The sequence below is a fragment of the Neoarius graeffei genome, chromosome 7 (genome assembly GCF_027579695.1).
Source record: "Neoarius graeffei isolate fNeoGra1 chromosome 7, fNeoGra1.pri, whole genome shotgun sequence".
NCBI classification, from domain to species: Eukaryota; Metazoa; Chordata; class Actinopteri; order Siluriformes; family Ariidae; genus Neoarius; species Neoarius graeffei.
In genome coordinates, this window is record NC_083575.1 from 2,820,582 (window position 1) to 2,845,464 (window position 24,883).

Genomic DNA, 24,883 nt, shown 5'->3' on the forward strand with positions numbered 1-24,883 from the left:
ATATGTAAACTTATTCCTTTACATATACTCAAACATAGCACAAGAAAGGGTTCAACAACAGGCAATCACAGCAGCTTGGTGAAGTTCTAAATCACATCGGTGTCAGACCTATGGGCCTACCCCCCTTTTTTCCCTCGGATCTGCATCAATCTCATTATTGACCTTTAGCGCTCCCAGTTGATGGAAATCCATCGTAGCGACGGAAAACTTTAATCCATGCTAAAGTCATTGCCTGCCAAAGTGGGACTAAAGTCATTGCCCGCCAAAGTGGGACTAAAGTCATTGCCCGCCAAAGTGGGACTAAAGTCATTGCCCGCCAAAGTGGGACTAAAGTCATTGCCCGCCAAAGTGGGACTAAAGTCACTGCCCGCCAAAGTGGGACTAAAGTCACTGCCCGCCAAAGTGGGACTAAAGTCACTGCCCGCCAAAGTGGGACTAAAGTCACTGCCCGCCAAAGTGGGACTAAAGTCACTGCCCGCCAAAGTGGGACTAAAGTCACTGCCCGCCAAAGTGGGACTAAAGTCACTGCCCGCCAAAGTGGGACTAAAGTCACTGCCCGCCAAAGTGGGACTAAAGTCACTGCCCGCCAAAGTGGGACTAAAGTCACTGCCCGCCAAAGTGGGACTAAAGTCACTGCCCGCCAAAGTGGGACTAAAGTCACTGCCCGCCAAAGTGGGACTAAAGTCACTGCCCGCTGTGGCAGCGGGGGCGTGGTCAAGCGCCGGTCTGTGACAGGAGGGCGGAGTTGGGGAAGGTAAGTGGCAGAATCGCTTCACCTGAGTGTCATTAACCTGTGTTTTGTGTGTTCTGCCCAGTAAACCGCCCTACTTAAGGAGGGAAAGGGAGAGCGGAAGGGAGCTTCTTCCCCGGCAGAGCCGACAGTGTGTGTGTGTGTCTCTGCCTGCTTAGTTTAAACATTGTTAGACTGAAAAGTTCGGCAATAAAGCCTTCTGAAGAACCTTGATCTCTGTCCTGCCGTCCTCTGTGCTCCACCCACACGCTATTCGCGCTACAGTGGTGCCAGAACCCGGGACAAGGTGGAGCATCAGTCCTGCAGCCCCATGGAATCCTCCCCGTTCGCGGACTTGGTCCATGCCCTCGCCATGGCTCAGCAGAGCCAGCACCAGGCACTCGTCACGCTCCGGAAGGAGCAGGAGCGCCGCTTCGAAGCCCTGGTGCTGGCTCAACAGGAAGATCGAGAGGCGTTCCGGCGTCTCCTCGCATCGGCGGGGTCCACCAGCGCCCCGGCCGCGGGCCCGTCTCCCCTCACCTTAACTAAGATGGGCCCGCAGGACGACCCCGAGGCTTTCATCACGTTGTTCGAGCAGGTCGCAGAAGCCTCGGGGTGGCTGATGGAGCAGCGCGCGACGCGCCTCCTCCCCCTCCTGACGGGAGAGGCACAGCTGGCCGCACTACAGCTCCCCGCCGATCGCCGGCTGGCCTATGCTGACCTTCGCCGGGCTGTCCTCCAGCGCGTGGGGTGCACGCCGGAGCAGCAGCGCCAGCGCTTCCACGCGCTGCGAATGGAGGAAGTCGGCAGCCCATTCGCGTTTGGCCAGCAGCTCCGGGACGCCTGCTGGCAGTGGCTGAGGGCCGAAGATCGCGATGCCAAGGGAATCATCGACCAGGTGGCACTGGAACAGTTCATCGCCCGCTTACCAGCCGGAACCGCGGAGTGGGTCCAGTGCCACCGCCCGGTGTCGCTGGATCAGGCCGTGGGACTGGCGGAGGATCATCTGGCAGCTGTTCCGGCGGCAGGACAACCACCGACATCGTCTTCTCTCTCCTCTCCTCTCTCTCTTTCTCTCCCCCCTCCTCCCGTGTCTCGTCCTCGCCCCATTCCCCCACCACGGAGGCGGGGGCCGGCTCCACCCCAGCCGGCCCGCCGCACCCATGGTGCCCTCCCGTTTCTCCCTTCTGTGTCTGTCTCTCCCCCCCCTCAGGTGAGTAAGCCTCAGAACACAGCTGCAGAGGGAAGGCCTGGGCCGGTTTGCTGGCGCTGCGGGGAACCGGGCCACCTGCAGCAACAGTGTGCAGCGATGGAGGTGGGGGCGGTGGTGCGGATCCCCGACGCGCCAGAGGCTGCCCTCGATCGGGCCGGAGCGTATCGCATACCGGTAAGTGTACAAGGGGCTACATATCAGGCGTTGGTGAATTCAGGCTGCAATCAGACCTCAATCCGCCAAAGCCTGGTGCAAGACAAGGCATTGGGGGGAGCACAAGGGGTGAAGGTGTTGTGTGTGCACGGGGATATTCACAGCTACCCGTTGGTGTCGGTCCACATATATTTTAGAGGGGAAAAATCAATAGTGAAGGTGGCGGTTAATCCTCGCCTTACCCACTCTTTGATCTTGGGGACTGATTGGCCGGGATTTCGGGGTTTGATGGCACGCCTAGTAAAGAGTGGGTCCTGCCGGTTGATAGGGGAGGGTCCCGGTGTCGCTTTGGCTGGAGCGGCGGTCGCAGAGCCGTCTACGTCATCTCCGCGACAGAGTGAGGAGCCCCCGGCCCCTCCTCTTTCTTTTGGGGAATCCCTCGCGGATTTCCCACTGGAACAATCACGAGACAAGACTCTGCGACACGCGTTTGACCAAGTGATGGTCAATGTGATGGTCAAGTGATGGTTTGACCAATCGATGGTCAAACGCTCCCGCCGAACGCCACCCCGCCCTTCCCCTATTTTTCTATTTTGAAGGATAGGTTATACCGAGTGACACAGGACACTCAGACGAAAGAGCGGGTCACCCAGTTGTTAATTCCAAAGAGCCGCCGGGAATTGGTATTCCAGGTGGCTCACTTTAATCCCATGGCTGGACACCTCGGGCAGGATAAGACACTCGCCCGGATAATGTCCCGATTCTATTGGCCGGGGATTCGCGGCGACGTCCGTAAGTGGTGTACGGCGTGCCGCGAATGCCAGTTAGTAAATCCAGCGGCCATTCCAAGAGCGCCCTTGCGCCCCCTACCATTAATCGAGACCCCGTTCGAAAGAATTGGGATGGATCTCGTCGGGCCATTAGACCGGTCAACACGTGGGTACCACTTTATATTGGTTCTGGTGGACTATGCAACGCGATACCCGGAAGCAGTGCCTCTTCGCAATATCTCAGCACGCAGTATTGCAGAGGCCCTCTTCCACGTCATCTCCTGGGTTGGAATCCCGAAAGAGATTCTAACTGACCAGGGCACCTCGTTTATGTCACGAACACTGAGCGAACTGTATGGGCTACTGGGTATTAAGCCGATCCGCACCAGCGTTTATCACCCACAGACGGACGGTTTAGTTGAACGGTTCAATCGCACCCTCAAGAATATTATCAAAAAATTCGTAAGTGAGGACGCACGTAACTGGGATAAGTGGCTCAAACCCTTGCTGTTTGCAGTGCGAGAGGTCCCCCAAGCCTCCACGGGGTTCTCCCCATTTGAATTATTATATGGGCGTAAGCCGCGCAGCATCTTAGATGTACTGCGGGAAAATTGGGAGGAGGGACCTTCACAGAGCAAAAACGAAATTCAGTACATTATGGATCTGCACGCAAAACTCCACACGCTCACCCACCTAACTCAGGAGAATTTGCGCCAGGCCCAGGAACGGCAAACCCGCCTGTACAACAAGGGCACGCGCCTTAGAGAGTTCACTCCGGGAGATAAGGTACTCGTCCTGTTGCCCACGTCGAGCTCCAAATTAATCGCCAAGTGGCAAGGACCCTTTGAGGTCACACGGCAACTCGGGGACGTCGACTATGAGGTTAGGCGAACAGACAGGGAGGGGGCGCTACAGATCTACCACCTCAATCTGTTAAAACTCTGGAAAGAGGAGGTCCCCGTGGTGTTGGTGTCGGTAGTTCCGGAGAAGGCGGAGCTGGGGCCGGAGGTCCAAAAAGGGACATTGGCATCTCGTACCTCTCCGGTCCCCTGTGGAGACCACCTCTCCCCGACCCAACTCACGGAGGTCACCCAGTTGCAGGCCGAGTTTTCGGATGTATTCTCGCCCCTGCCCGGTCGCACTAACCACATAGAGACGCCCCCGGGGTGGTAGTGCGCAGCCGTCCTTATAGATTACCCGAACACAAAAAAAAGGTGGTTCGGGAAGAACTTCAGGCCATGCTCGAAATGGGCATCGTCGAGGAGTCCCACAGTGACTGGAGCAGCCCGGTGGTCTTAGTTCCTAAGGCCGACGGCTCGGTCCGGTTCTGTGTGGACTATAGAAAAGTCAACGCGGTGTCTAAATTCGACGCGTACCCAATGCCTCATATTGATGAGCTGCTCGATCGACTAGGCACGGCTCGCGTTTACTCGACACTGGATTTGATGAAGGGATATTGGCAGATCCCCTTGACTCCATTATCCCGGGAGAAAACGGCCTTTTCCACACCGTTCGGCTTACACCAGTTCGTCACACTTCCGTTTGGGCTGTTTGGGGCGCCCGCTACATTTCAGCGGCTGATGGACCGGGTCCTCCGGCCCCACGCCACTTACACGGCCGCTTACCTAGACGACATTATTATTTATAGTAATGACTGGCAGCGGCACCTGCAACACCTGAGGGCCGTCCTTAGGTCGCTGAGGTGGGCGGGGCTCACTGCCAACCCGAAGAAGTGTGCGATTGGGCGGGTGGAAGTACGGTATCTGGGCTTCCACTTGGGTAACGGGCAGGTGCGTCCCCAAATTAATAAGACAGCAGCAATTGCGGCCTGCCCGAGACCCAAGACCAAAAAGGGGGTGAGGCAGTTCCTGGGGCTGGCTGGCTATTATCGTAGGTTTATACCTAATTATTCGGACGTCACCAGCCCGCTGACTGACCTCACTAAAAAGGGGGCGCCAGATCCGGTCCAGTGGACGGAGCAGTGCCAGCGGGCTTTCTCTGAGGTAAAGGCTGCACTGTGTGGGGGGGCCACTTTTGCACTCCCCTGACTTCTCTCTCCCTTTTTTGTTACAGATGGATGCGTCGGACAGAGGGCTGGGGGCCGTTTTGTCCCAGCAGGTGGGGGGAGAGGACCGCCCAGTGTTATACATCAGCCGGAAGCTGTCAGTGCGTGAGGGGCGCTACAGCACTATCGAGAAAGAGTGCCTGGCCATCAAGTGGGCGGTCCTCGCCCTCCGTTACTACCTGCTGGGGCGCTCTTTCACCCTCTGTTCGGATCACGCGCCCCTCCAGTGGCTCCACCGCATGAAGGATGCCAACGCGCGGATCACCCGTTGGTATCTGGCGCTCCAACCTTTCAACTTCAAGGTGGTCCATAGGCCGGGGGCGCAGATGGTCGTGGCGGACTTCCTCTCCCGTCAAGGGGGGGGGGGGAGTCGGCTGCGGGCCGGATGGGCGCCCGGCCTGAGTCGGGCGGTGGGGGTATGTGGCAGCGGGGGCGTGGTCAAGCGCCGGTCTGTGACAGGAGGGCGGAGTTGGGGAAGGTAAGTGGCAGAATCGCTTCACCTGAGTGTCATAAACCTGTGTTTTGTGTGTTCTCCCCAGTAACCCGCCCTACTTAAGGAGGGAAAGGGAGAGCGGAAGGGAGCTTCTTCCCCGGCAGAGCCGACAGTGTGTGTGTGTCTCTGCCTGCTTAGTTTAAACATTGTTAGACTGAAAAGTTCGGCAATAAAGCCTTCTGAAGAACCTTGATCTCTGTCCTGCCGTCCTCTGTGCTCCACCCACACACTATTCGCGCTACACCTGCCAAAGTGGGACTAAAGTCATTGCCCGCCAAAGTGGGACTAAAGTCATTGCCCGCCAAAGTGGGACTAAAGTCACTGCCCACCAAAGTGGGACTAAAGTCACTGCCCGCCAAAGTGGGACTAAAGTCATTACCTGCCAAAGTGGCTAGTGGGACTAAAGTCATTACCCACCAAAGTGAGACTAAAGTCATTACCTGCCAAAGCGGGACTAAAGTCATTACCCGCCAAAGTGGGACTAAAGTCATTACCCGCCAAAGTGGGACTAAAGTCATTGCCCGCCAAAGTGGGACTAAAGTCATTGCCCGCCAAAGTGGGACTAAAGTCATTGCCCGCCAAAGTGGGACTAAAGTCATTGCCCGCCAAAGTGGGACTAAAGTCATTGCCCGCCAAAGTGGGACTAAAGTCATTGCCCGCCAAAGTGGGACTAAAGTCATTGCCCGCCAAAGTGGGACTAAAGTCATTGCCCGCCAAAGTGGGACTAAAGTCATTGCCCGCCAAAGTGGGACTAAAGTCATTGCCCGCCAAAGTGGGACTAAAGTCATTGCCCGCCAAAGTGGGACTAAAGTCATTGCCCGCCAAAGTGGGACTAAAGTCACTGCCCGCCAAAGTGGGACTAAAGTCACTGCCCGCCAAAGTGGGACTAAAGTCACTGCCCGCCAAAGTGGGACTAAAGTCACTGCCCGCCAAAGTGGGACTAAAGTCATTGCCCGCCAAAGTGAGACTAAAGTCATTGCCCGCCAAAGTGAGACTAAAGTCATTGCCCGCCAAAGTGGCTAGTGGGACTAAAGTCATTACCCGCCAAAGTGAGACGAAAGTCATTACCCGCCAAAGTGAGACGAAAGTCATTACCCGCCAAAGTGAGACGAAAGTCATTACCCGCCAAAGTGGGACTAAAGTCATTGCCCGCCAAAGTGGGACTAAAGTCATTACCCGCCAAAGTGAGACGAAAGTCATTACCCGCCAAAGTGGGACTAAAGTCATTGCCCGCCAAAGTGAGATGAAAGTCATTACCCGCCAAAGTGAGACTAAAGTCATTACCCGCCAAAGTGAGACTAAAGTCATTACCCGCCAAAGTGAGACTAAAGTCATTACCCGCCAAAGTGGCTAGTGGGACTAAAGTCATTACCCGCCAAAGTGGGACTAAAGTCATTACCCGCCAAAGTGAGACTAAAGTCATTACCCGCCAAAGTGGGACTAAAGTCATTACCCGCCAAAAGTGAGACTAAAGTCATTACCCACCAAAGTGGCTAGTGGGACTAAAGTCATTACCCGCCAAAGTGAGACTAAAGTCATTACCCGCCAAAGTGGGACTAAAGTCATTACCCGCCAAAGTGGGACTAAAGTCATTACCCGCCAAAGTGGGACTAAAGTCATTACCCGCCAAAGTGGGACTAAAGTCATTACCCGCCAAAGTGGGACTAAAGTCATTGCCCGCCAAAGTGGGACTAAAGTCACTGCCCGCCAAAGTGGGACTAAAGTCACTGCCCGCCAAAGTGGGACTAAAGTCACTGCCCGCCAAAGTGGGACTAAAGTCACTGCCCGCCAAAGTGGGACTAAAGTCACTGCCCGCCAAAGTGGGACTAAAGTCACTGCCCGCCAAAGTGGGACTAAAGTCACTGCCCGCCAAAGTGGGACTAAAGTCATTGCCCGCCAAAGTGAGACTAAAGTCATTGCCCGCCAAAGTGAGACTAAAGTCATTGCCCGCCAAAGTGGCTAGTGGGACTAAAGTCATTACCCGCCAAAGTGAGACGAAAGTCATTACCCGCCAAAGTGAGACGAAAGTCATTACCCGCCAAAGTGAGACGAAAGTCATTACCCGCCAAAGTGGGACTAAAGTCATTGCCCGCCAAAGTGGGACTAAAGTCATTACCCGCCAAAGTGAGACGAAAGTCATTACCCGCCAAAGTGGGACTAAAGTCATTACCCGCCAAAGTGAGACGAAAGTCATTACCCGCCAAAGTGGGACTAAAGTCATTACCCGCCAAAGTGGGACTAAAGTCATTACCCGCCAAAGTGGGACTAAAGTCATTACCCGCCAAAGTGGGACTAAAGTCACTGCCCGCCAAAGTGGGACTAAAGTCACTGCCCGCCAAAGTGGGACTAAAGTCACTGCCCGCCAAAGTGGGACTAAAGTCACTGCCCGCCAAAGTGGGACTAAAGTCACTGCCCGCCAAAGTGGGACTAAAGTCACTGCCCGCCAAAGTGGGACTAAAGTCATTGCCCGCCAAAGTGAGACTAAAGTCATTGCCCGCCAAAGTGAGACTAAAGTCATTGCCCGCCAAAGTGGCTAGTGGGACTAAAGTCATTACCCGCCAAAGTGAGACGAAAGTCATTACCCGCCAAAGTGAGACGAAAGTCATTACCCGCCAAAGTGAGACGAAAGTCATTACCCGCCAAAGTGGGACTAAAGTCATTGCCCGCCAAAGTGGGACTAAAGTCATTACCCGCCAAAGTGAGACGAAAGTCATTACCCGCCAAAGTGGGACTAAAGTCATTACCCGCCAAAGTGAGACGAAAGTCATTACCCGCCAAAGTGGGACTAAAGTCATTACCCGCCAAAGTGGGACTAAAGTCATTACCCGCCAAAGTGGGACTAAAGTCATTACCCGCCAAAGTGGGACTAAAGTCATTACCCGCCAAAGTGGGACTAAAGTCATTGCCCGCCAAAGTGGGACTAAAGTCATTGCCCGCCAAAGTGGGACTAAAGTCATTGCCCGCCAAAGTGGGACTAAAGTCATTACCCGCCAAAGTGGGACTAAAGTCATTACCCGCCAAAGTGGCTAGTGGGATTAAAGTCATTGCCCGCCAAAGTGGGACTAAAGTCATTACCCGCCAAAGTGGGACTAAAGTCATTACCCGCCAAAGTGGGACTAAAGTCATTACCCGCCAAAGTGAGAATAAAGTCATTACCCGCCAAAGTGAGAATAAAGTCATTACCCGCCAAAGTGAGACTAAAGTCATTACCCGCCAAAGTGAGACTAAAGTCATTACCCGCCAAAGTGAGACTAAAGTCATTACCCGCCAAAGTGAGACTAAAGTCATTACCCGCCAAAGTGAGACTAAAGTCATTACCCGCCAAAGTGAGACTAAAGTCATTACCCGCCAAAGTGGCTAGTGGGACTAAAGTCATTACCCGCCAAAGTGGGACTAAAGTCATTACCCGCCAAAGTGAGACTAAAGTCATTACCCGCCAAAGTGGGACTAAAGTCATTACCCACCAAAGTGGCTAGTGGGACTAAAGTCATTACCCGCCAAAGTGAGACTAAAGTCATTACCCGCCAAAGTGGGACTAAAGTCATTACCCGCCAAAGTGGGACTAAAGTCATTACCCGCCAAAGTGGGACTAAAGTCATTACCCGCCAAAGTGGGACTAAAGTCATTACCCGCCAAAGTGGGACTAAAGTCATTACCCGCCAAAGTGGGACTAAAGTCATTACCCGCCAAAGTGGGACTAAAGTCATTACCCGCCAAAGTGGCTAGTGGGACTAAAGTCATTACCCGCCAAAGTGAGACTAAAGTCATTACCTGCCAAAGTGGCTAGTGGGACTAAAGTCATTACCCGCCAAAGTGGGACTAAAGTCATTGCCCGCCAAAGTGGGACTAAAGTCATTGCCCGCCAAAGTGGGACTAAAGTCATTGCCCGCCAAAGTGGGACTAAAGTCATTGCCCGCCAAAGTGGGACTAAAGTCATTGCCCGCCAAAGTGGGACTAAAGTCATTGCCCGCCAAAGTGAGACTAAAGTCATTGCCCGCCAAAGTGAGACTAAAGTCATTAGCCGCCAAAGTGAGACTAAAGTCATTAGCCGCCAAAGTGAGACTAAAGTCATTAGCCGCCAAAGTGAGACTAAAGTCATTAGCCGCCAAAGTGAGACTAAAGTCATTACCCGCCAAAGTGAGACTAAAGTCATTACCCGCCAAAGTGAGACTAAAGTCATTACCCGCCAAAGTGAGACTAAAGTCATTACCCGCCAAAGTGAGACTAAAGTCATTACCCGCCAAAGTGGCTAGTGGGATTAAAGTCATTACCCGCCAAAGTGGGACTAAAGTCATTACCCGCCAAAGTGAGACTAAAGTCATTACCCGCCAAAGTGAGACTAAAGTCATTACCCGCCAAAGTGAGACTAAAGTCATTACCCGCCAAAGTGAGACTAAAGTCATTACCCGCCAAAGTGAGACTAAAGTCATTACCCGCCAAAGTGAGACTAAAGTCATTACCTGCCAAAGTGGCTAGTGGGATTAAAGTCATTACCCGCCAAAGTGGGACTAAAGTCATTACCCACCAAAGTGAGACTAAAGTCATTACCCACCAAAGTGAGACTAAAGTCATTACCCGCCAAAGTGGGACTAAAGTCATTACCTGCCAAAAGTGGGACTAAAGGGCAATTCCATGTAAATGTCAACCTCACCATGCAAAAATAAAGCAACATGTAATACATCAAAACCACTCCCAGAGAGATCACCTAGGCCTGTATTTTACAGATGTGAATAAGTTGAACCAATTTGTAACCAACCTAATGTGTCACTGTCAGTCTTTCTTTCTTATAATGTAAAACCCAAGCTAAAATCAACTATGATCATGTACAATTCTATATTATTGCCACAAGCCACAGAAATGTATGCTAAAATCCACAAAACAGCAAAACAACAGCCATCCTAAATATTATTTAAGAACTTTGATAGTTTTAGCTGATATTTAGAGAGTTTTTCAAAGGGTTATGGTGGTTAAATTGCTGATTTTCTAAACATATGCCATGTCTATTTCAGACGCGTCACATCCATAACGGAATTTCGTCACATCCATAACGCTGACTTTTCCTTCTGAAACTCTGCATGAAATACAAAATATTTTAAACAAAGATTTTTTAATATTCACCTTGGACCCCTCTATCAAATGGATATCTCCATTTCGACATTAGGTTTACAATTTCACAGAGTTTGATAAAAATGTACAGTCACCCAAGAAAAGTGATACTTTTTCTGTCACATCCATAACGCATCTTTTATTGGCGTTTTCTGGCATGCCCTAGATGTACTATGGGAATTGTTCTTGTTCTATCACTTCTCCAGTATGGTACAGCCTCAAAATATGCAACACCTGTTTAAATACTGGGAGACAATAAAACATGCACTGGGTCATTTGTTGCCATTTTGAGTTCAAGTGTCACGTCCATAACGCTGGAATTGCTCTAAAGTCATTACCCGCCAAAGTGAGACTAAAGTCATTACCTGCCAAAGTGAGACTAAAGTCATTACCTGCCAAAGTGGCTAGTGGGACTAAAGTCATTACCCGCCAAAGTGAGACTAAAGTCATTACCTGCCAAAGTGAGACTAAAGTCATTACCTGCCAAAGTGGCTAGTGGGACTAAAGTCATTACCCGCCAAAGTGGGACTAAAGTCATTACCCGCCAAAGTGGGACTAAAGTCATTCCCCGCCAAAGTGGGACTAAAGTCATTGCCCGCCAAAGTGAGACTAAAGTCATTACCCACCAAAGTGAGACTAAAGTCATTACCCGCCAAAGTGAGACTAAAGTCATTACCTGCCAAAGTGGCTAGTGGGATTAAAGTCATTACCCGCCAAAGTGGGACTAAAGTCATTACCCACCAAAGTGAGACTAAAGTCATTACCCGCCAAAGTGGGACTAAAGTCATTACCTGCCAAAAGTGGGACTAAAGTCATTACCCGCCAAAGTGAGACTAAAGTCATTACCCGCCAAAGTGAGACTAAAGTCATTACCTGCCAAAGTGGCTAGTGGGATTAAAGTCATTACCCGCCAAAGTGGGACTAAAGTCATTACCCACCAAAGTGAGACTAAAGTCATTACCCGCCAAAGTGGGACTAAAGTCATTACCTGCCAAAAGTGGGACTAAAGTCATTACCCGCCAAAGTGAGACTAAAGTCATTACCCACCAAAGTGAGACTAAAGTCATTACCCGCCAAAGTGAGACTAAAGTCATTACCTGCCAAAGTGGCTAGTGGGATTAAAGTCATTACCCGCCAAAGTGGGACTAAAGTCATTACCCACCAAAGTGAGACTAAAGTCATTACCCGCCAAAGTGGGACTAAAGTCATTACCTGCCAAAAGTGGGACTAAAGTCATTACCCGCCAAAGTGAGACTAAAGTCATTACCTGCCAAAGTGAGACTAAAGTCATTACCTGCCAAAGTGGCTAGTGGGACTAAAGTCATTACCCGCCAAAGTGGGACTAAAGTCATTACCCGCCAAAGTGGGACTAAAGTCATTACCCGCCAAAGTGGGACTAAAGTCATTACCCACCAAAGTGAGACTAAAGTCATTACCCGCCAAAGTGGGACTAAAGTCATTACCTGCCAAAAGTGGGACTAAAGTCATTACCCGCCAAAGTGAGACTAAAGTCATTACCTGCCAAAGTGGCTAGTGGGACTAAAGTCATTGCCCGCCAAAGTGGGACTAAAGTCATTGCCCGCCAAAGTGGGACTAAAGTCATTGCCCGCCAAAGTGGGACTAAAGTCATTGCCCGCCAAAGTGAGACTAAAGTCATTGCCAGCCAAAGTGAGATTAAAGTCATTACCCGCCAAAGTGAGACTAAAGTCATTACCCGCCAAAGTGAGACTAAAGTCATTACCCGCCAAAGTGAGACTAAAGTCATTACCCGCCAAAGTGAGACTAAAGTCATTACCCGCCAAAGTGAGACTAAAGTCATTACCCGCCAAAGTGAGACTAAAGTCATTACCCGCCAAAGTGAGACTAAAGTCATTACCCGCCAAAGTGAGACTAAAGTCATTACCCGCCAAAGTGAGACTAAAGTCATTACCTGCCAAAGTGGCTAGTGGGACTAAAGTCATTGCCCGCCAAAGTGGGACTAAAGTCATTGCCCGCCAAAGTGGGACTAAAGTCATTGCCCGCCAAAGTGAGACTAAAGTCATTGCCCGCCAAAGTGAGACTAAAGTCATTGCCAGCCAAAGTGAGATTAAAGTCATTACCCGCCAAAGTGAGACTAAAGTCATTACCCGCCAAAGTGAGACTAAAGTCATTACCCGCCAAAGTGAGACTAAAGTCATTACCCGCCAAAGTGAGACTAAAGTCATTACCCGCCAAAGTGAGACTAAAGTCATTACCCGCCAAAGTGAGACTAAAGTCATTACCCGCCAAAGTGAGACTAAAGTCATTACCCGCCAAAGTGAGACTAAAGTCATTACCCGCCAAAGTGAGACTAAAGTCATTACCCGCCAAAGTGAGACTAAAGTCATTACCCGCCAAAGTGAGACTAAAGTCATTACCCGCCAAAGTGAGACTAAAGTCATTACCCGCCAAAGTGAGACTAAAGTCATTACCCGCCAAAGTGAGACTAAAGTCATTACCCGCCAAAGTGAGACTAAAGTCATTACCCGCCAAAGTGGCTAGTGGGATTAAAGTCATTACCCGCCAAAGTGGGACTAAAGTCATTACCCACCAAAGTGAGACTAAAGTCATTACCCGCCAAAGTGAGACTAAAGTCATTACCCGCCAAAGTGAGACTAAAGTCATTACCCGCCAAAGTGGGACTAAAGTCATTACCCGCCAAAGTGAGACTAAAGTCATTACCCACCAAAGTGAGACTAAAGTCTTTACCCGCCAAAGTGGCTAGTGGGATTAAAGTCATTACCCGCCAAAGTGGGACTAAAGTCATTACCCGCCAAAGTGGGACTAAAGTCATTACCCGCCAAAGTGGGACTAAAGTCATTACCCGCCAAAGTGAGACTAAAGTCATTACCCACCAAAGTGGCTAGTGGGATTAAAGTCATTACCCGCCAAAGTGGGACTAAAGTCATTACCCGCCAAAGTGGGACTAAAGTCATTACCCGCCAAAGTGGGACTAAAGTCATTACCCACCAAAGTGAGACTAAAGTCTTTACCCGCCAAAGTGGCTAGTGGGATTAAAGTCATTACCCGCCAAAGCCGAATTTTACCCGCATTTGGCGGGTGGGTGGGTGCTAATGTAAAGCCCTGGTGTGTGTGTGTGTGTGTGTGTGTGTGTGTTCACTGCTTCAGATGGGTTAAATGCAGAGAGGAATTTCACTGTGCTTGAGTGTGCATGTGACAAATAAAGGTTTCTTCTTCTTCACTATTGCCAAGGAAGCCGTTCTCATGAACTGGAAAATGAGACAATCATTATGGACTCCACTAATTATCAAACACACATTACATTAAAAATGACCAAAAAACCCACACTGGAAAAGTTTCTGCAAAAAAGTGCCCGTAGTCGATTCTCGAATGTTTACAAAAGGAGAAGTCACACAGAAGTCCATTTCCAAAGTCACGCCTGAATATTTAGCTGAATTACGACAATCTGAATGAGTGGAAATGTTCTGTGGATGTTTGACCCTGTAGGATTACACTGTATAGACTTTTGCTGGGTTGCCACTTACAGCGTTCTCACTCAATACTGGACCGATTTCAATCGTTTGTGTTCTTAGTCCATATTTAGACCTGAAGAGATGGGAAAATAGGGTCCAGATGAAAAAAATCCTGAGTTTTCATTTCAATAATGCAAAAACACCAGGTCCGATAAACCCAGAAGATGGACTCGCTGTACTTCCTCATGATCCTCAGCGTCTCATCCCTTTGTTTTTTTTAAAGCTTTTTTCCACTGCTTATGTAAACCTGTTTAATAATTATGATTTAGAAACCAAATGAGAAGAACGTCTACACTACATTAAAGGGATATAACTGAATACTGTTCATCGTTTGGATTTAAACAGAACACGTTTTAAAGAGACACAAATACACGTGACTCAGAGGTGAATTATTCGTTTTAGTCAACGTTGTTGTTTAGCAGATAGAAATCATGCAGGACGCAGCAGAAAAATCACACAATCAGGAGGTTTTAACTTTCATGTGGGAGAAACAAAGGGTGGTGCATTACTGTGTGGGCCTCGAACAGTTCAGCCTGTTCATGATCATGGATTTAGGCCCTGTCCACACGGCAACGGATTCAGGTGACTCCGATACAATTGCTTATCGTTTAGGCCTGGCGTCCACACGGCACCGGCGTTTTGGGTGCCCAAAACGCAATCTTTTTGAGAACGGGTTCCAGAGTGGAAAGATCTGGCAACATTGCCGTTGTGAAGTCGTCTGGATGAGTAGAACGGATTTGTTTACGATGACGTCACAACCACATGACTGTGAGTGCTTCACGCCGGGTAGAAGTGTAACGAATATCACCAGGAAAAAGCCTTACAGAGCACTAGTGAGAGTGAAACACGAGCTTGGATATTATTATTATTATTATTATTATTATTATTATTATTATGTTCAGTGTTAGTTCACAGTCGTAATGCAAGAAGCAGAATAGTGACAGTAATAGTGAAGCAAAAACATGCAATTGTACAAACACTGCAGCTCTACAGCAAAATATTCATTTATGAAATGGTCTGATTCTTAACACCAGTAGTGCCAATGATCTTCTCATTGCGATGCGATGCGAGTTGTCAACAAATCCTATAACTTGGTTCATGAAACGCGCTTACAAAATATTTTCACTGTGAATATTTATTGTGTAATGGTGCAAAGTGAGAGAGAGAGAGAGAGAGAGAGAGAGAGAGAGAGAGAGACACTCTGCCCTTAGGGCAGAGTCAATCCCGCCAGCAAAAATAGGGAAAAAAAGGAGTGATCTCACCTCTTCAGATGTTGGTTTAAATCCGACAATACATTCCTCAAAAAGGGCGTAGAGGAGCAAATTAATCCATCAACGTGTAGCATTCAATTTATTCCGGACCATTAAAGACGCCGCCTTCCGCGTAGAATCATACGTCATCCTCGCCGGCATATTGGATAGGTCAAAGCGGAGAATAAAGATTCATGCGCTGCGTTTAACTGTACCAACAGGTTTACTGTCCAAACGAGATCACATGGGATTACCTTTCACAGGTGAGAAACAACAAATTAATCCATCAACGTGTAGTATTCAATTTATTCCGGACCATTAAAGACGCCGCCTTCCACGTAGAATCATACGTCATCCTCGCCACCATATTGGATAGGTCAAAGCGGAGAATAAAGATTAGCTGCGTTTAACTGTACCAACAGGTTTGCCGTCCAAACGAGATCACATGGGATTACCTTTCACAGGTGAGACTGGAAAAATACTTTTCATTGTATTTGGTCATTATAATGTAATTTTACGAACAGATTTTCCTGACTTTGTGGCTAATATGAAGTCTCGCGCATAATAGTTTATGTGCATGCGTCCTTACTTCTATTGTTCTGGTGTCTCCGAAGGGACCGTCTTACAGCGCCCCTAGAGGTGTGGCATGTGTATTGCATCGTTTTCAGCAAGCGTTGCGTTGCCATATGGACCTGATATTTTACTGATCGTTGCCCATTTGGACGCGATATATTTTTAAATAACATCTCGTTGCCGTTGTCGTGTGGACGTAGCCTTAGAAAGCACCATTTCTGTGAGATCAGTAGCACTGGAATCATCCTTTCTTGCAGCTGAATAGCTGAATTATGAAGGACAATTCAATTCATGACATTTTTGAACGAGAGAATTAAATGAAGAAAATGTTTATTACCACCCCCCCGCAATCTTTCCTATTCTTTATCTCATCTCATTATCTCTAGCCGCTTTATCCTTCTACAGGGTCGCAGGCAAGCTGGAGCCTATCCCAGCTGACTACGGGTGAAAGGCGGGGTTCACCCTGGACAAGTCGCCAGGTCATCACAGGGCTGACACATAGACACAGACAACCATTCACATTCACACCTACGCTCAATTTAGAGTCACCAGTTAACCTAACCTGCATGTCTTTGGACTGTGGGGGAAACCGGAGCACCCGGAGGAAACCCACGCGGACACAGGGAGAACATGCAAACTCCGCATAGAAAGGCCCTCGCCGGCCCCAGGGCTCGAACCCAGGACGTTCTTGCTGTGAGGCGACAGCGCTAACCACTACACCACCGTGCCGCCCCCTATTCTTTATCAACTTTAATATTACTTTTGTTTAAAAAACAATAACTTTATTTTCTTAATAAGCGCCAATAATTATTCCCCACATTTGTAAAAGTTGGAATAAAGTATAATGGCCTATTAACTAAAATAATTAGTTTATATTTGGTTAATTAATAAATTAACATTCCTTTTCTTTCTGAACATTTGTTCTGCCTCCATTTGCTTCTCTTTTCTTTATCTTTCAGCAGTGTGTAAAAGAGAGAGAGCTCTGATTTACTGTGAAATCTATTAGTCCACAATCACACAGCAGCTCTTCCACATGCTCCCTCTGGGTGTGTGTTCGGGGCTTTAGAGCGCCCTCTGCTGTCTCAACAGCGCAATTACAGCTCAGAGATTACACAGCCTCTTCATCACCATTAATTTATTTATTTCATCGATTCGAATAGTCATATTTGTATCGTGATTTATAATTGCACTGCATGTCGTTACGTGCCTCTTGCCGTGTGATGTTTATTTTGTGGAATAGACATTTAGAGAAATGTTTGAGGGTGGTGCAGTGCTCAGCCCTGTAAAGCACATGGAGCAGGTTTGAGGTTCGAATCTGCTGGTCGATGGGGGTCTTTCTGTGTGGAGGTTGCATGTTCTCCCCGTGCCTGTGTGGGTTTCCTCCAGGTGCTCTGGTTTCCTCCCACAGTCCAAAGATGAGGTCGACTGTCCATGTGGATTCGATTCCCAGTCGCCCCGTAGGTGTGAACGTGAGTGTGAACAGCTGTTTGTGTCTCTGTGTTGAACCCTGTGATAGACTGGTGACCTGTCCGGGGTGAACCCTGCCCCTCACCCACATCAGCTGGGATTGGCTCCAGCTCACCTGCGACCCACAATGCATCAGCAGGACAGATGGTGGATGGATGGAATGTGTTCAATATTGTGGGTAACACAAACAAGAATAATAACTGTGCAAGCGGAATTTTGATAAATAAATAAAGCAGTTTTGTGCACATCACAGGATGAGCTCCATGATTAAAACAGAAGTGCCACAGGAATTAAACCCTGAACCTACAGTTTCTCACCCACATACACAATCTTCACTTTGCACTTGTCTTCTCTGTAAGATCCTGGAAGAACTTGAACTCTTCAAACTGAACTGCATTCTCTTGGATTTTTGCTCCAAAATGAACATTTACACACAGATGCCCAATTGCCCCTTGGCACGGCTCTTTGTCCTGTCAGTTCTGTTGTTGATTGGACTGAGATCGCTGTACGTTTACTTCAACAGCTACAGATAGTTATTTATAGATCTTGTTTGGTAATCTTTCTGTTTTCTCGATAAATGCACCACGCCTGAGGGAAATCTGATTTCAATGCACCGTAGACTCGTAGATGAATGTACTGACAGTAAGACTCTCCTGAATCTTGGATGAATGGGAATGATGTATTAATCTGTTCTGCTTACACAAGAGGAGTCCTGGTTCTTCAGCTAGAACTTGTATGTTGTGGGACCTGCTGAAAGCTGAACCTGAGCACTGCGGTGTAAAGAGAGGAAAATGACTCACTGTGACAGGACACTCGAGCGAGCAGGAAGAGGAAATGAACACAGCACATCCATGATGGAGCCTCGGTGGGATTCCTCATCTCCTGCTTCAGACGCGCTGCTGGAGCTTCAGCTGAGTTCGGAACCCCGGAAACACACCCGGTCCGACCCGGCCTGAGTCAGAGGGGGGCAACAGGGTACACACTTTCAGCTCTCTTTACACGATTTATACTGTTTAATCATCTTTATACTGTTTAATCATCTTTATACTGTTTAATCATCTTTATACTGTTACTTACTTACACACAGAGAGAGAGAGAGAGAGAGAGAAAGGCAGAGACACAGAGAGAGAGAGAGAGAGAGAGAGACAGAGAGAGAGAGGCAGAGACACAGAGGGAGAGAGAGAGAGAGAATAAAGCGGTCTGGGGAAATAAGTATTCATGAGGAAAGTGCTCTCTGATTGGTTAAGATGGTTAAGACATTGGCCAATCAGTGTCTTGTTAGTCACCACGAACACTGGACACGCCTCTCTGTGGTAATACAGTCATTTTGAACTGCTTACACACATTTTCAAAGCTCTGTCTCTTACTCAAAACTTTACACACAAATCCAACTATTGCTCACACGAAATGCAAAAAGCGCCCTGTCTCCTGCGAAATGAAACACAGTATTCAGAATATTCTAAACACACCTCAAAAGCAAGCATTTGTCTCGCATCATAAACCCATTTCCCACAGTATCACATCCGTGTGTATATCATTTACACACTGTTGCTCTAAATCTAAAGCTCTTTTGTTTTTAAGGTTTTTTTATATATTGCCATACAAGAATGAAAATGCAGTATTATGCAAATAGAATTCAACACAAGCAATATTGGAACCAAAAATATTAAATTTTCTGAATAAATCGGTTGCTGTTGTGAATGCAGTATTGTACAGCATATACGAAAAAAAGAAAGCAAAGTACACCAACCACCACATATGGTGATACAGCAACCAAAAAATAGACATGTATGAAAAAGTGTGTGTGTGTGTGTGTGTGTGTGTGTGTGTGTGTGTGTGTGTGTGTGTGTTTGTTGATGGGGAGAGCAAGTTGGGTGTGTATTTAGGATCAATCTCTCCTCCGGGCTGGGTCTGGCCACAATATTTCATCAACATCGCATGCTATATTTTCTCTTGCCAAACATACGAGGAAAGAATCGTCTTGTGTGGCGTATCCAACCTTGGATAGAAGCAGCATTAATGTCACCACATGCTTCCTCCATTGCCTGGAGAAGTGTAAGGCGGGCATAGGGACGATGATCATACACTTTCCAATGCCATGTTGAGAAGAATTCTTCGATCGGGTTAAGAAATGGTGAATATGGAGGCAGGTTGACAACAGAAAAATGGGGATGGTTGACAAACCAATTTTAGACCAGCTGGGAGCGATGAAAACTGACATTATCCCATATAACCACAAATCTTGCCTGTTCTGGATTCTCTTCTTTTGGAGCAAGAATACCATGAATATTATCCAGAAATGTTAGGATATGACCAGTGTTATAGGGGCCAAGTGTTGCATGGTGGTGCAGGACACCATTCTGTGTTATGGCGGCACACATGGTGACATTTCCTCCACGTTGGCCTGGGACATTGACAATTGCCCTCTGTCCAATGATGTTTCTCCCCCTCCGTCTTGACTTTGTGAGGTTGAATCCCACCTCATCCACATAAATGTATTCATGGAGGATGGGGTGGGCATCCATCTCCAAAATTCTCTGTATTGGACAAAAGAATAGATTAGGATACGCACAATACAATAGTCTGTCTCAGCAGGTGAAAGTCTGATGTACTGGCAGTGCTATGTACATACCTCCACACAGTCACGCCGCAGGTTCTTGACTCTGTCACAGTTCCTTTCAAATGGGACCCTGTACAGCTGCTTCATCCGTAACTGAGTCCTCTGGAGGACCCGATGTATCGTAGATAGACTAACAGCATCAATATTGTTGAATATGGTGATGTCTTCCAAAATATGATTTTGAATCTCACGGACTCTAATGGCATTATTTGCCAAAACCGTATTCACGATTGCGGTCTCCTGCTCTTGTGAAAATATACGACCTCATCCTCCATGATGCTGTTGTCTTTCCACTCTAGAAAATTCAGAAATACAGTAGTACTGTAAGAGTGCTGTATAAAGTCAAGGTTGTGCTGCCCTGTGACCATTCATACAGTGTAGTGCAGTAAAATGGATGCTTGGAGCTACAATAGTATACATGTATTTTACAGCTATGCAGGAATGGCTATTACATGAACATTACAGTACTGTTGATTGTTGCATACCTGTTCTCATTTCGAAAAGTTCGAATTATGGCCGCCACTGTAAATCGACTCAAGCTGGGCTGGACTCTGAGTCCAGCCTCTCTCATGGCCAACCCATGATTGATCACGTGATCAATCAGAGTAGCCCTAATCTCATCAGAGACTATTCTTCTTGGTTCTTCGTCCCTTCCTCCTTCAACTCGTCCTCTTCCTCTTCCTGCTCCCCTTCCAAAGCGTCCTCCACGAACCCGAACTCCTCGTCGTCCTCTGTGCCTTCCTCTGACTCCCCTGGCTCTCTCTGCATTGTTGTTATCCATTGTTCAAGACTGATAACTTGACCTTTACCCTGTTTATAGGCCTATGACAGGCAGTGATTGGTTGGTGTTCATTAAAGCAATTATTGTTTGCACATATGAGGACATAGTCTGAGGCACTGAGGAATAAGTGTGGCATTTTGGTTGGTTGTGTTTGAAATAGGATGTTACGATTTTGTCTGTTTCTTTTTCTGTTTGTGTATGCAGGCCTGCTATTTTGTGTTTTATGTGTGTGTTGTGCTTTGTCTCCCCCTTCAGGTTCTACTTACCATTTTCCTTACAGATCAGCGCACCTGGATCCAGTTTTCCACTTATCTCCGTTTACCCAGCAACCAGTTCCCTTCCAATTGCCAGCACTATTTAAGTCCCCATGTTTCTTTGTTCATTGCATTTTTGGCTAGGGTGGTGGCAGCGCCCTTGTTTGTGGTTTGTTTTTGGTTGACTTGTGTTAGGTTTAGAAATTTTTAGTTATGTTGTATCCTTTTGATGTGTTGTGATTCTTTTTCTGACCAGTCGTTATTTTTGCCTTACTTTAGTTTAGTTGTGTATATTGTTATTTTTAGTTTATCTTGTTTTAAGCTTCTGGGGGGGCGTTGGGTGAGGTTTACGTAGATCTGCCCCGGGGTGTACACTTTTTTTTGGCACACATTAGTTTTTCTGTTAGCCACATTGCCCTATGTTTAGTTTAATGGTGACACCACCCCCTATTTTGTAATTTGAGGTGCTTTTGTGAGCACCTGTTATTGGTGGTGGTTTTTTTTGGTTGTTTTTTCTTTTGATTTGGTGTCGCCATTTAGATTTGTAAACCCTTCGTTTTCCCCCTATGGTTGCTTTTGTTGGTGTAGCACTAATAAAATTTAATCTGCACCTTAAAACTGTTTGTGTGAGTCTGTTTTTCTCACTTAAAGGGATAGTTCGGGATTTTTGACATGAATCTGTATGGCATCCCCGTCAATAGTGTCGTACAAACACACTGACTTACCCCCGACAGCATCCTGGGAGTCCAGTTCTTGTCTAGTTTTGGTCCAGACGAAAGTAGTCCGGCAAGTTTGTTGGGGTCACGAAAGTAAAACGTTTTTCGTCTCAAAACAGTATGTGTTCAAAAGAGTGATATATTTGCATCACAAAACCATTGCCAAATATAAAGTCAGACCTCGAAATCGCTTGGCACTATTTTCCTGCGCGCTGCCGGCTTCATCCAGCTGCGGCTCCAGCTTCAAGGATAAGCTGGAGCCGCATAAGTAGGAGTCCCGGCGGGTGGTTTGTATTCGATTCGTTTATATCCCGACCTTGTTAGCTGTCAGATTTATGTTCATGGACCCGGTAAGCTGGTAAATAATATTTTTGTTCTTTACCAAATTCTAACAGAAAACGAGAGCGCCCGAAAGGGAAAGCTGAGCCGAGCTGCTTCACGGCTGTAATGCAAATTGCTTTCCTCCTCAGTATACAAGTGCGCTTCCATGTCAGGGAAAAAGAAACTACCACTGCTGCCTATGTAGTGCCCTATTTATACTAATAGGAGTCATTCAGGATTCAGCCATGTTTTTGCTCCGTGTCATGGCTGAATCCTGAATGACTCCTATTTGTATAAATAGGGCACTACATAGGCAGCAGTGGTAGTTTCTTTTTCCCTGACATGGAAGCGCACTTGTATACTGAGGAGGAAAGCAATTTGCATTACAGCCGTGAAGCAGCTCGGCTCAGCTTTCCCTTTCGGGCGCTCTCGTTTTCTGTTAGAATTTGGTAAAGAACAAAAATATTATTTACCAGCTTACCGGGTCCATGAACATAAATCTGACAGCTAACAAGGTCGGGATATAAACGAATCGAATACAAACCACCCGCCGGGACTCCTACTTATGCGGCTCCAGCTTATCCTTGAAGCTGGAGCCGCAGCTGGATGAAGCCGGCAGCGCGCAGGAAAATAGTGCCAAGCGATTTCGAGGTCTGACTTTTTATTTGGCAATGGTTTTGTGATGCAAATATATCACTCTTTTGAACACGTACTGTTTTGAGACGAAAAACGTTTTACTTTCGTGACCCCAACAAACTTGCCGGACTACTTTCGTCTGGACCAAAACTGGACTCCCAGGATGCTGTCGGGGGTAAGTCAGTGTGTTTGCACGACACTATTGACGGGGATGCCATACAGATTCATGTCAAAAATCCCGAACTATCCCTTTAAGTCTGTTGTATAAATGTTGGCGCTCTGGTCCTTTGGACCCTAGGGGGCGCCGTAACATAGGAACTCAAGTTACTTCCTGTTAGATTTTCGTGTGTTAGGTAGAGAATTGTGTGTATTGATTTGCAGAAAGTGAATAGCTAAATTGAAAACTGTGTCAAAGCTGAGAATCAGTTTATGGTTTTGCTGATTTGAGGTGGAGTTGTGAAGTTTGAGTGACAGAGTTTAGAAATGATGTAATATATAAAGGTTTTGTGTGTAAGCAATTGAAAAAAAACTGTAATATAATCCATAAACAGGAAAATTACACAGCAAGTCACTGACCGTCAGTAAAGTCACTGATATTCCACATTTCAGTAAATGTTCACTGTGACACACAAAAGGTTTGAATCTTCCAGAGATTACGTGTTTGAACACACGAACTGAATAAAGTCACACCACAGTGTTAAAACACAACATTCACAATAAGTTCAGAGTAAAAATCTCATCTCATTATCTCTAGCCGCTTTATCCTTCTACAGGGTCACAGGCAAGCTGGATCCTATCCCAGCTGACTACAGGCGAAAGGCGGGGTACACCCTGGACAAGTCGCCAGGTCATCACAGGGCTGACACATAGACACAGACAACCATTCACACTCACATTCACACCTACGCTCAATTTAGAGTCACCAGTTAACCTAACCTGCATGTCTTTGGACTGTGGGGGAAACCGGAGCACCCGGAGGAAACCCACGCAGACACAGGGAGAACATGCAAACTCCACACAGAAAGGCCCTCGCCAGCCCCGGGGCTCGAACCTGGACCTTCTTGCTGTGAGGCGACAGCGCTAACCACTACACCACCGTGCCGCCCAGAGTAAAAATCAGTTACAAATTTATTAAAATGCATTATTTAAAATGCTCAGCAATGAAACTTCCTATAAATTAACTTTATTATACAGTTTACTTGAATACTCAATTCTGATTGGTCAGAGTGTTACTATTGACCTCATTAACGAAAGCAATAAAAAAACAAACAATAAATTACACTTTATTTAAAAAAAAACAGAATAAAGCTTATTAAAAGAACAGCTTATATGATAAAATAACCGCTTTTATTTTTTTTGCGGTGCAAATCCTGCACTCTGATTGGCTGGCGAGCGGGTCTGTATCCTACGGTATGGACCTCAGTTACGGACCCCGGTTACAGACCTCTGGCGACTCGCTCGTTCACAACAACAACAAACATAGTAGAATTTTTTTGTCAACATTGATCTTTTTTTTTATAAGATTTATTTATAAGATTATCAAAAATGGGCGGCACGGTCACAGCCGGCCCAAGGCATAAGCAAATTAAGCACCCGCTTAGGGCCCCACACACCACCAGGGGGCCCCCAAGAGCAGTTGGAATGCCCACCTGCGAAAATATTCATCTCATCTCATCTCATTATCTGTAGCCGCTTTATCATGTTCTACAGGGTCGCAGGCGAGCTGGAGCCTATCCCAGCTGACTACGGGTGAAAGGCGGGGTTCACCCTGGACAAGTCGCCAGGTCATCACAGGGCTGACACATAGACACAGACAACCGTTCACACTCACATTCACACCTACGCTCAATTTAGAGTCACCAGTTAACCTAACCTGCATGTCTTTGGACTGTGGGGGAAACCGGAGCACCCGGAGGAAACCCACGCGGACACGGGGAGAACATGCAAACTCCACACAGAAAGGCCCTCGCCGGCCCCGGGGCTCGAACCCGGACCTTCTTGCTATGAGGCGACAGCGCTAACCACTACACCACTGTGCCGCCCGCGAAAATATTTTTAATTAAAAAAACGTAATATCAGTGACATGATATAGCAGAAACAAAAGACACAAAAATAAGACACAAAATAACGTTTTTTGTATCATTTTCATAGTTGGTACATTAGGTTAACTAATCCTTGCTGCTGGTTGCTGCCACTGCGCTCCTGCACAACCAGACACACGTG

At 47.4% G+C, this 24,883-nt stretch overlaps 1 protein-coding gene across 1 annotated transcript in view; it reads right to left on the reverse strand.

The window, feature by feature from the left end:
* Positions 1-18,309, reverse strand: part of LOC132889017 (CD276 antigen-like) — a 29,143-nt gene extending 10,834 nt beyond the window's left edge. Inside the window, exon 1 of the mRNA XM_060925130.1 lies at positions 18,133-18,309. Coding sequence (XP_060781113.1) covers positions 18,133-18,211 — 79 coding nt within the window. The 5' untranslated portion in view covers positions 18,212-18,309. The remainder of the gene's footprint in view (positions 1-18,132) is intronic.
* Between the last annotated feature and the right edge of the window lie 6,574 nt (positions 18,310-24,883).